The sequence below is a fragment of the Megalops cyprinoides genome, chromosome 14 (genome assembly GCF_013368585.1).
Source record: "Megalops cyprinoides isolate fMegCyp1 chromosome 14, fMegCyp1.pri, whole genome shotgun sequence".
Lineage (NCBI taxonomy): Eukaryota > Metazoa > Chordata > Actinopteri > Elopiformes > Megalopidae > Megalops > Megalops cyprinoides.
Genome location: NC_050596.1, coordinates 8704084 through 8716820, shown reverse-complemented (window position 1 = coordinate 8716820; position 12737 = coordinate 8704084). Strand labels below are relative to the sequence as shown.

General features: G+C 46.0%; 1 protein-coding gene across 1 annotated transcript; it reads left to right on the top strand.

Moving 5' to 3' along the window:
* Positions 1-5353: 5353 nt before the first annotated feature.
* On the top strand, positions 5354-12672 carry LOC118789193 (kelch-like protein 9). Its single transcript, XM_036545525.1, has 7 exons — positions 5354-5400; positions 5772-6237; positions 6515-6647; positions 7086-7276; positions 8616-9444; positions 10390-10503; positions 11991-12672. The coding sequence occupies exons 1-7, from the start codon at positions 5396-5398 to the stop codon at positions 12476-12478; spliced, it is 2226 nt and encodes a 741-aa protein (XP_036401418.1). The 5' UTR covers positions 5354-5395; the 3' UTR covers positions 12479-12672.
* Positions 12673-12737: the final 65 nt, after the last annotated feature.

The following is a 12737-nucleotide window of genomic DNA, read 5'->3' as shown; positions in this document are numbered from 1 at the left end:
TTCAGGAGAATGTGGCAGCGCCGGAGCAGAGCTCTTCCAGAGACAAACAGCGCCGGAGTCCGCCAGACCACAAGGGCTTTGAAACCGAAGCAGGCGAGTGGCAGACCATGAAGGCCAGGAAACGCGATATCCTGCCCATCACTCCCTTCACGGACCTCTTTGTTGTGGGGCACGTCCAAATCCCGTCGGTCTGTAATCCCGAGCGCCCCGGTTCCACATCCGTACGACGTCTATACAACATAGAGGCAACCTCAGTGAAGTCCATGCTGGCAGATCTACTGTCAGGGACCTGCCTGTGAAGATACTGCGGCAGTGTAGCATAGCGGTAAGGAGCAGGGTTATTAACCGAAAGGTTGCTGGTTTGATTAGTTGGTTAGCGTTACTGAAACTGCAGAGACACAATACTGTGCGGGACATTGCTCGGAGCTGAGCCATGCTCCCACATCAATCATGCGGCCATCTCCTGCAGGAGGTTTATGGCCATCACGGTGTCCAGCCGTTTCCACTGCAGTTTCCAATGAAACAACAGACACGAGACAGAATGGAGGCTCTTTTTCTACCAGGGGCGGGATGTCAGTCAATATAATAGTTTTCTTTTGAACCGTATTCCTTTTGAACCATCATTTTATACCCTGCAAAACATTTGCAAGCTGAATAATGTATCACAGTATTTGCCAAAGAGAAATCCTTTTCCAGCACAGATGTTACACGTTCCATTTTATGCAACTCGATATTTTGCAAAAGCCATTCATGTTAACTAACTTATGAAATCCTCCAGGTTTCCAGCTCGTGTCCTGGTCCATATCGTCCAGGTCCGCGCCCTCAACCACCACACCTGGGAGCTTAGATTATTGATTAGATACTGGTGACTCAAGATGCCACGTTTTCCGAGTGAAATTGGCACAGAAGGATCCAGTGCTGATCACAGACAGGTCCCTCAGAGGTGCATTGTGAAACCCAAGCTACCATATGGTAGCCCTGTGTGTGACTGTTACAGACCATGAGACTTCTCTGTGTGTGGCTTCTCTCCTCTCAGCAATGTCAGATCTCCTGGCCACCCCATTGTGGCACTGATGGAGAACCAGAGAACCAGTGAGCCTGTAGATTCCTCCCTCCCTCTGGGAGTCTGTAGAGTAAACTACATGTAGAGAGATCTGGAGAGGACCATCTCTGCATTCCTGGAGGGCGTCCAGACACTTGCGGTCATGAAACCAGGAGAGGGAGCTGTGTTCAAGAGAGATGTGGTCCCGAGACTCCACACACACCAAGCAGGCACTCATTACTCACACCGAGCAAACAGCTCTCATACCGATCAAGCTGTTTTTCAGAGAGCGGTGTTTCTGTACTGAACACAGAAACACCGCTCTCTGTACTGAACACAGACACACATCGCTCTCACTCTGTAATGAACACAGAAAGATCCCTCTCTCTGTACTGAACACATATTCATCTCTGCGACTCACAGATACTCAGGGAACGGTCTGAACTCAAGCTCATACTGAAACTGGAGGCACAGAGCCACAGAATGGAGAAAAATACGACTCTTACTGTCTGCTGACAGCTTGTTAAAACTTCACTCGAGACAAGAGAGGGAGAAATACAGCCTTCTCTTTTTACTTTTCACGTGTTTCTCTTCAATTCCAGCCATTCCTTATGGAGAAAATGCTGAAAGAATATGATCAAAATCTTGATATTATGAGTAAACTGGCATATTTTTCCTTCGCATTCTTTTAAAGTTCTTTTCCTTTCTCTTTGGCAGAATATCTGCAATAACAATGTTCCGTCAATGTGGTGTGTATTTTGACTAACATTATACATCTGACTGTAACTGCACTGTCAGATTTGAATTACATTGGAAAATAAAAATAAACAGGTGGTCATTTTTTCTGGTAATTAATGTTTAGATAGCAATGCAAAGTAGATATTAAATTTAATTAACCTTACGTCTGCATTGTCTCCCTATTTTTATACATTTTTGCTGAACTGATCACAATGGTGATAAATTAGAGAAAGCTGGATCTGGAATTCTGGAATTCTGTAACTCATAACAGATCAGGTATGAAATCAGAAACTGAAAATACCACTTTATCCAGGGCTGTTATACCACCTATGTATAAGATTTCTCAATAAAATGTTGAGTTCATTTACAATACATCCTTTATATAAAACAAACAAACATTTTAAATTTGCTTCCAATATACACTCCTTTGTCATGAATATAATTGAATAATTGAATATTAATTGAATAAATACTCTAAGGTAAAAACGTGATGTTGAGAAATGGAACTGCCATTCTCTGTATATAACTGCCATTCTCTGTATAAAATAACTATATAAGTTACAAACGCCCACAGGTGTGCTCATTGGTTATGGTATTGGAGGGTAATAGAAAGTGACAGCTAGCATGTGTGATTGAAAATCTAAATAACACATTATAAATATTATATCTTGGCTTACCGAACTCTCATCTATCCCTCTCCTGATGCTGTAATAAAAGCTCGTGTATGTTAAATGTATGGAGATTTAAGCACTGGATATATTGTTTCAGGCTTTAAAAGTGTATTTGGGAGATAATTTTGGCATTCAATCATAGAGAATATGGTAGAAAACATGTTTTTATAACAAAATCATTTAACATCCCAAAATAGGTGAAGAGTGGTGAAAATGGCAATTACCTGCTAATGAACCAATGCAACATCCAAATGATTTTGATAGAATGCATCATGTATACCTGAATTTGGTTTACCTTTAATTTGATACCTTAGCTTGGTTTAGCTTTAACCTGATCATGTGTTTTTGATGACTGTCTTTGATGATTTTGATGATTGTTTTTCAGAAGTAATAGCCTTGCCGGTAAGGATATCCTATCAGCAGCTTAATCCTTTGCTACTGGTGTAGAATTTAGGGTTAGGGTTAGGGTAGGGTCAGTACTGCTGTGCACTTTTCCTGTATAACAGACACAGGAGATTGGATTTAATTACATTGGGTTCCTTGTTGAGATAGCAAGAGCAGCTTGACTTCAAAGCTTCGCTAAAAGCTGCACTGTAATGTAGTGTAATAGTAATCTAATGAAGTAATAGTGAAATGATGTACTGTTTTAATAATACACATTGTTTAGTGACGATGCCCCAAATGACAGCTCCCTATCCCCTGACTTCAACAGGATTCTATTGACAGCTGAAAAACACAGTCTACCAAAATTAAATCAGAGTGCAACCTCATGAACAATGATGTTCAGTACAAAAAGTGTTTGATTGCACTTCACCGATCAAACCTACATCAGGACAGTTCTGTTTGCATAGGAAACTGACATTTAGAAAAAAAAAAACACTGTCAGACTGTTGTTGGGCTAGTTCTCTGTCTCTCTCTGTTTGTGCGTAAGTGTGTGTGTGTTTATTGTGAGGGGGTGGGATGCATTTTTATGCTCATCTTTGAAAATGAGACAGAAGAAAGCGTGGCTCATGTCATCACGTATGCGATTGCTCTCCATGTTTAACAGCTGACTCTGACCTCATTGCATACATTAATAATCAAATTTCTAACAACGTTATGCCATCACTCTGGTCTCTCACGCTCACTCTCTCGTTCTCTCAGGGGCTGGGTATTGTCACTTTGGCTGCGGGCGTTGACACAGGAAGTCAGGCCTTGTGGGGCTGCGGTTAGCTCTGCTCACACAAGGCTGTGGACGGGTCACAGATGGGCATGGCTCCGGCTCAGCTTCAGACGCTACAGGAAGGCCTTGCAGTAAGCGTGCGATCTTAAACAGACAGCTCACCAAATGGAGAACTCCTGCTTGCATAGAACAGGCTGAAAGGTAGGTTTCTCGTTTTGTGCGTTCTCTGTTCTTTCAAGGATGGATGTTGCCAGCAGGTGTTGTTAAAAGAGATTCAGGAACCAACAAGAGCAATCATGTATGTTTTCAATTGCTCAGTTTGTTACCTTTTACTTTTACTGACTCCTGGCAAAGGGTAATGGAATGTTTGAGTAAAGATGCGCCATAAGTCACTACATATTGACCAGTCAGTCAGGTAGCCATAAGGGCACAGGGGCTATACTCTCACCTGAGCACCTGAAACACTACCCCCCTTAAGGAACTTCTCATGTCTTAAGCTGTCTCCTACTAAACTATAAAATATTTAAAAAGTGTAATCTAAGGGTTTAACGCACTCTATCTTTCTTTACCTGCCAGTTTGTACCTTGCCTGGCCAACCATTGAAACCTGGTCGCGCAGTGCTTGTAATACTGTTGACGTATGGTTTTTCGCTTGCTAAATGGGCTCTGTTTGTGCTCTCAGGGCTGTGAACGGATAGTCCAGGGAAGGTGACAGAATGGTGGAACAAGTTTGGGGTCAGGTGTTTTAAGACACAAACAAACTTTATTTTAATAAAAATAAGAGTTAGGAACTTCAGTCCATCCTCAACTTTGGAAACAGGCTTTAAGTAAAAGTAGTGCAGATAGGTGCATGTAACATGAATTACAACATTCTCACACAGCTGTTCTGACATTGTGGCCCTATGAGCACCTTTCTGCTAGAAGGTTAGGTGCTACCTGAGGGCTGAAGGGAAACATATTGACAAAGTGGGGTGAGGACAGGATTTATTTTGAAAATACAGTTTAAATGTAAGATATGGTAACTGCACACCGCAAAAGAAGATCGGTCTGACCTGTAAAATAATATATTTTTATATTTACATGGCTCACAACAGAAAAGTATAAAATTAAAAAGTGCTCAAGCGCACGAAAAAAAGACCAAGTACGCAAGTTTCGGTTTTGTTCAGGTCTTCATCAGTGCTAAAAAGTCCCACAGCCACAAGCACTTTAACAGGGGAATCAACTGAGATGTGACAGCTGTCTCAGCTGTTTTTGCGCATTGCTTTTGTTGTGTGTATGTGTGAGCATTAATAAATTCTTTTACAGGTCAGACTGATATAAACTTGCAGTGTGCAGTTACGATACGTGTTTGTGTGGTTGGCTTTTTCTCTTTGTTAATCTGTTGTAGGCTCTGAGTACCTGCAGTACAGCCTAGCAGTACAGCATGTTCACTAACTGCAGTGACAATTCTCTTAACTTTTAAAGTGGAAAATATGGCCATTGTCTCCATATAAGCTTACAGGGACCCTAAGGCCATCTCTGAGAGTTTGTCCGGCCCATGTATGAGTCATATGTGTAATATCACTAATGAATTGCTGTCGTGTGACTTTTTTTCCACTTCCCCTTTGACCAGACCACTGAGGGTCACAGGATGTGAACATCGATCTACAGAGCCTAAACAAAACACCCATTGTTCTGATTCAGCACTACAAAAAGTGTTAAAATTGATCTGAACAAACACTTCTGTTTCTGTTAAGAAAATAATTTGGATCTTCATCAAAACAAGCATCAAAGACTAGAGAAAATGGGGTAAGTAAGAAGTTTCTGTTTTGCCGTACTCAACATGTGCACTCCAGCACAAGTACCCTCCACAAATCAGAATCAGAAAGTCCATAGAAAGAGATGCTCAGGGTCCTATTGTTTTCTATGATGTCGCTGTTCTGTTGGAAACAAGTGTAACACAAAGGTAAGGGTGGCTTACCAATCACTCTAAAGTATTCAGGAAACCAGCTCGGTTTTACTGGAGGCCTGTAGCATAGACGTAGTGTGTAGTTACCAAAGACATCAGTGTGGGGTCTGTGGTCATGAGGTCCTGAGGTAGTGTGTGAGATGGGAGGGCCATTGATCTGTGGGGTTGAGATGACGTTGGGCAGACTGACCTGTGTCCCATTCTGTTCCAGGAGCAGTGGGGAGGGGAACATACTGCAGCGGAAACTATCCCGTCTGGGGAGCAGGAAGTCACAGAAGGAACCTTCAAAAGCTAGAGTACCGAGCCCAAAACCTCCTGAACTCAGCAATAAGCCTTCCAAATTGCCCCCTAAACCCCCAGAGCTCCCTCCTAAACCCCCCAAATTACCTCCCAAACCCCCACAATTGCCTCCCAAACCATCAAAATTTGAGTCAAAAGCCGCAGAATTTCCTCAACACCAAAATAACCTCAAGACTATCCCTCCTGACCTTGCCCTCAACCCCCCTGACCTCACAAATGATTCCCTTGAAATCACCCCCGTCCCCTCCGAACCTACCCCCGACCCCCCGGAACCTATTCCTGTCCCCCCTGAACTCACTCCAGATTCCCCTGAACTTGTGTCTAAGCCCAGCTCCAGGGTGTTCAACTGCAGTGAGCATGGAGCCGCCATCCTGCAGGTAAAGCTTCACACACAGGACCCTAGTGTGAATGTGGGTATCTAAAAATGGCAGACGACTGAGGTTATGACATTAACAAAATGAGAAATCCAGGTGTCAGAGTCACAGCTACTTTTACTTTTATTGCATTACATCCTGTCACAGACAGCACAGGGCTTGAATACATTACACCAACAGCCTTTTATAGGTGAAGCATTTTTAGCCATTCTATTTCCATGGTCCATTCAGTCTGGCCTAGTCACTGATGAGAGTTTTATTTTCCACTCGTCCCTCTCAGGGCTTTGAACACTTCCGTTCTGACAAGGCTCTGTGTGATGTCACTCTGGTGTCGGGTGACAGCGGCGAGACTTTCCCAGTACACAGAGTTATCATGGCTTCAGCCAGCGACTACTTCAGAGACATGTTCACAGGTTTGTCTGTCTGTCACCAGCTGCTCTTTGTGGGGTTACAAGTGAATCCCCCTTAAATAGCAGGTATGTTAGCAGGTGTGTCCTTAACTAAGAGATTCCTCAGCTGAGCTCAGAGGACAGTCACTTTCCCATTGAATCGAGTCCCTGTTCAGCATTCTTCTCCAGGCTTCCTAATATTCACTATTGCTAAGTAGTTAATGTCCATGTAATTCTTACACCATGGTTACCAGTTTATTATTTGTATGTTACCTATTTAACACCAATGGGTGAAATAACTATGGCTACATTTTATACACTGGATTTGGACTAAATCAATTCAGGATTAGTGTGTTTGTTCCTGTAATGTGTCCAGATTCTCCTAAAGTCAAGCCTCATGCTCTTATTGCTCTCTCTCTCTCTCTCTCTCTCTCTCTCTCTCGCTCTCTGTTTGATTGGCAGGTGGCATGAACGATCAGGGGGTGATTAAGCTGGAGGGGGTGAGTGGGCGTGGCCTGAGGAGGGTCATCGAGTTCATTTACACGGGCGGAGTCACCCTGGCCGTGGACTGCCTGCAGGAGACTCTGGAGGCGGCAACGTTCCTGAAGGTGTCACCCATCCTGCGCTTCTGCAATGACCTGCTGAGCAGCGAGGTAAGGAGTGGGGGTGAGAGAGTAGGACAAGGAGAGAAACACAGGGGAGAGGGAGCTCATTAAACTCCTTTAAAGCTGGAAACAGACTGGCCCAGTATATCCCTTTCCTAATGTACACTGGGATCCTCTAACCCAGGGGTGTCCAAACCTCTCCTGGAGGGCCACTTGTCCTGCATGTTTTAGATCTCTCCCTGCTCCAACACAGCTGATTCAAATGATCACTTTGTTATTCAGCAGCTTCAGGAGTTCATAACGAGTTGATCATTTGAATCAGCTGTGTTGGAACAGGGAGAGATCTAAAACATGCAGGACAAGTGGCCCTCCAGGAGAGGTTTGGACACCCCTGCTCTAACCTAAACTGCAGCCAAAGCTTGTGCATCAAGTACAGCAATGATGCTTTCCATTGCATTATCCATGCCTAAAACTGTAGCACACAACATCACACTGAATTCTAGCACCCGCTCAGACTGAGCCCTCTGCCTGGATTTTTTCTGCAATCAAACGCTGCTTGAAAGCTTTTCTGAAAAAAAAAAAAAAAAAGTAGGTCCCACGTTACTTCTGTGTATCTCCCTTTGTTTGTTGAGACCAGTGATGGCGGCTATCTCCCCTTTGTGTTTGTGTTCTCAGCTGAGAGCGCTAACGCTAACGGAAGCGATGTAGTCACACAGCACACTGACTCTGCCCACGGGCGGTTTGTAAGTAGGCCACGCTGTAGCGCTAGCAGGCCGAGCTCACACGGGCCTGTGTGGTAACGGTGATTACGGAGAGGCAGTGTGGCATAGCGGTACCAAAAAGGGTGTGTAACTCAAAAGCTGCTGCTTTGTTTCCCAGGTGGGGCACTGCTTTGATTGAGGTTCTTAACACAAATTGTGTCACAACACCCATGTTCAGAAAAAGAATGTTCTTCAATCACATTTTAAAAAATAATAGTGCAATGCAGAAACATACCAAGACTGCAATAATTTGCATATTTTAATATAGTGAATGAGCTAAAAAATATATTCTCTAAAATACATTCTCAATACATTACTTGTTACCCTTTTGTATGGGTGTATCCAGCTGTTTAAATAGGTAGAAGCTAAATGTGCCACAAGAGCATTTGTTAAGTAAATAAATGATAGTAAATACATGACAATCCACCTATAACCTGAATTAAGCCAGCCTGGTTTCATTTACATCTACATTTAAATTGCAGGAGTCACAATACTAGTAGTGCTGCATGACCAAGTTTCAACAGTTGGCCAATAGTTAGCTTTTCACATTGTGAAAAAGACTTAAGGAGTGAGTCTGTTTATGTCTGTGTGTGTGTGTCTGTGTGTGTGTGTGTGTGCTCTGGCAGATCACCATAGACAACTGCGTGGAGGTGGAACTCGTTGCCATTGACCTTGGTCTGGAGGAGGTGCTGGTGCAGGTCGGAGAGTTCGTCCAGCGGAACTTCTCGGCGCTGATGCGGAGCGGGAGGTACCTGCAGCTGTCGGAGTCGTGCGTGTGCCGCGCCCTGGCCAGCGACGGCCTGCGCGGGCTCACGGAGGCGGAGCTGTACCGGGCGGCGCGGGGCTGGCTGGAGCACGACCCCGCCTCCCGCCGCGGGAGCAGCCACGCCCTCATGAGCTGCGTCCGCTTCCCGCTCATGAGCCCCACCGAGCTGCTGCGCATCTCCCAGGGCGGCGGCGACGACGGCGGCGGCGCGCTCCGGGATGACCCCGCCTGCGTCCACCTCCTGCTGGAGGCCAGCACCTACCAGATGCTGCCCTTCCTGCAGCCGGCCCTGCAGAGCCCTCGCACCCGCATCCGCTCCGACTCCGCCCACCTGCTGGCGCTGGGCGGGGTCGTGCGGCAGCAGCTGCTGGTCAGCCGGGAGCTGCGTCTCTACGACGACGGCAGCGGCGGGGGGGCGGCGGCCGCCTGGAGGCCGCTGCAGCCCATGGAGGCGCCGCGGTACCAGCACGGCGCCGCCCTCATCGGGGGCTTCCTCTACGTGGTGGGCGGGCAGAGCGAGTATGACACCAAGGGCAAGACGGCAGTGGACAGCGTGCACCGCTACGACCCACGCTTCGACCGCTGGCTGCAGGTGGCCTCGCTCAACGAGAAGCGTACCTTCTTCCACCTCAGCGCCCTGCGGGGCCGTCTGTACGCCGCCGGGGGCAGGAACTCCAGCGGGGAGATCGGTGAGGCACTTTATCCGGTCGTGCACCTACTGACACACCTGCAAACACACCTGCAAACGCACCTACAAACGCACCTACAAACACACCTGCAAACACACCTACTAACACACATGCAAACACACCTGCTTTCCTACCGGTGGCCTATTACAGTGTCGTCAAGTGTGACACCATCAATGAGCTAATGAGTTAGAAAAGTATGTTCTCAGTGAGAACTGAGTGAGAACTTCTCACTCATACAACATGAATAATACACATTTCATCTTTCTGACGGTGGAATTACTCTGCCAGTGCATGTTCCTAATTTAGAATAATGAATTTAATTTAGCACTCGGTGAAAGACACAACCAGTAATATAATATTTACTCATTCACTATTCTCAATATTTTCAGCTCTAGATCATTATTCAATAAATAAACGTTTAGAAGTGCTTTGTGGTGAAAAATAGGACTCTTCACACCGATTGTTCACATAAATCACTTTATAAGTGATTTAAATATGTGAGAACTCTTCTCAAACATTGAGATTACACATGAGAGGAGTGAGCTCTTATCACGTCAACAGGACATAAACCCAGAAATGGAGACGACTGATTTTAGTGATAAAGACCTGATACATTGCATGAATGCTGCAAGATTAAACAATTAATGTTATGGGAAAGACTATTCCTATTCATTATGGAATTATTGTCCATCATCTTCAGCATTCAGTGATGATACAGTGCATTATAGAAACCATATGCAAACAGTATGCAGATATTTTGAATAGATTTTGAAGTATTTACTGCTTACACAGGTGACACCCAGGATAGTTAATAATCTCTGGGCTATTTAGAGGAGGTAAAAATGGATAGAATTGCCTTAGAAAACATTGTGCTGGCACTGTGTAAATGTAAATGCAGTTGTCACAGTGTGTAAATGGTGTGTAAATGCCTCTTTGCTCCTACAGACTCAGTGGAGTGCTATGACCTCAGTAAGAATGAGTGGACATTCGTGTCTCCGATGGCCGAGCCACGCTACGGTCACGCCGGAACGGCTCACGGGGAACTCATGTATATCTCTGGTGAGCACCGTCTCTATTTACATTTTTAAATGGTTTTTAAAAGACTAACACAGTTGTGAAGTTTAGGTAATGGAGCCCTGAGCATAATCTCTGAAGAGGGTTTGCACTCGCTTCTCACTGTGGTCTACCAGAGCTCAGTTTATATCACAGTCAGATGTCCTGTGAAGGTTTTCGCACCAGCACAGGTCAAACAGAGTTGATATCTTTTCTCACACTATCAGTCTCCATGGTCTGGTATCTGTCGCTGTTGCTCTACTCCTCTGAATTCCATTTAGTTTAGTATCTAAATATAATTCTGCATTGTTTCTCTGTAATGTGTAATTGTGCTGGCAAATTGATGGGTCAGAGCACTGGAGTCTGGACCTGAGGGCTGTAGATTTACATATACAGGCTGTCTACTGGATGTAATGTGGCCTGCAGTCACTGTGCCGCTATTGGCTAGGGCTGAACAGTACTGCAGACAACTGTGGACCTCCAGGACCAGGGTTGACTAGCCCTGCCCTTAGAAATGTCTGACAAAAGCTGTTTCTTTAAACCTTTCAAACAAAAAAAATGGCTTTTAAAAGCCAGACATAGAAAGTAATCTGGATAAAAACTACCACAAATTAAATGTGGCTTGAAATACTAACGCTAAGTAAAACCTTTTAGTCAGTAAAAAAAAAAAAAAACACCCTTCAAAAATTTCCTGTTTGGTTTTAGTAGTACAGAAAACGAGGTCATTCTCACACGGACACTTCATTGTCAGTGCGACGATGACGCGGACTTCGTTGTAGAGGCATGTAGAGGGCCCCTTTGGTGGCCAGTACATGTGATGAGCAGCTCCAGCATGGCGGTGTGGTGCGTGAGGAGGCAGAGGGCGGGGGGGTGGGGGTAGATAGTCACAGGAAGGACTGCTGTACTGATGGGGGAGGAGACTCAGAACTGTCTCACCACTTCCTCCCTCTGCTCTGGACAAACACACAGCTGCGTTCTGAGAGTCATTTCAAAACTGGGGTGTGTCTGTGTCTGTGTGTGTGTGTTGGGGGATGGGGCAGTGGCTCACTGTACATCCACATTGTACCTCTCATTGTTGTGGTTCCTGTTGGGACCCACAGGGGGCACTGTAGTGCAGGGATAGGAACCTGAAGTCTGAGGTGTCATGAGTGTCTAATATGTTGCACATCTTGCTGTCTTAGCATTAATGCCAATGACAAAACACGTTTGCTATATGCTCAAACTTCCCCCTGCACCCACTATGACATTTAACAGAATGACATGTTATGTAAAGACTCCTACTATCCGATTGTCACACTTGCTTTAGTAGTGTCTCTGTTCTTAGCCTAACCCTCTTGTACACACTTTTGCATGTCAATCTGGGTAAGAGCATCTGCTAAATTATTAAATGTAATGTAATGTAAAGTGTAAGCAAGTGACCCCGGATAGGAGAATGCGGAATCAGGAATCCCCAGCAGAGGGGAATTCTAGCTGTTTGTGCCCTTCCTGCACAGGCGGCATCACGCGGGACGTCTTCCAGAAGGAGCTCCTAGTCTACGACCCCGAGACAGACGGGTGGAGCCGCCTGCCGGACATGGCCACGCCCCGCGGTCTGCACTGCATGTGCACCGTCGGGGACCGCCTCTATGTCATGGGCGGGAACCACTTTTGCGGCGCCAACGAGTACGACGACGTGCTGAGCTGCGAGTTCTACAGCCCCGCCACGGAGCAGTGGACCGCCGTGGCCCCCATGGGGCGGGGCCAGAGCGACGTGGGCGTGGCCGTGTTCCGGGGACAGGTGTACGTGGTGGGGGGTTACTCCTGGAGCAGCCGCTGCATGCTGGACCTGGTGCAGCGCTACGACCCCGAGCTCGACCGGTGGGAGGAGGTGTTTAAGCTTCTGGAACCAACGGGGGGAATCCGGGCCTGCGCCATGACCGTCCATCTTCCAGAGGAGTCTGTGGAGGGCCACACCCAGGAGTTCCCACTTTCCACCCCCTGAGGAGAGCACACACCTTACACCGCCTTCCCACTGCACATCTTGAACCAGGCTGGTTCACTGTACCCCTTTCCCACTGTACACCTGGGCCCAGAATGGCTCAGTATACCCCTTTTCCACTGTAAATCTGGAACCAGACTGGCTCACTATACTCCTTTCCCACTGTACAGCTGGAACTATGCTGGCTCATTATACCCCTTTCCCACTATAGATCTGGAACAAGCTGGATCATTACAGCCTTTTTCCACTGTACTGCTGTAAT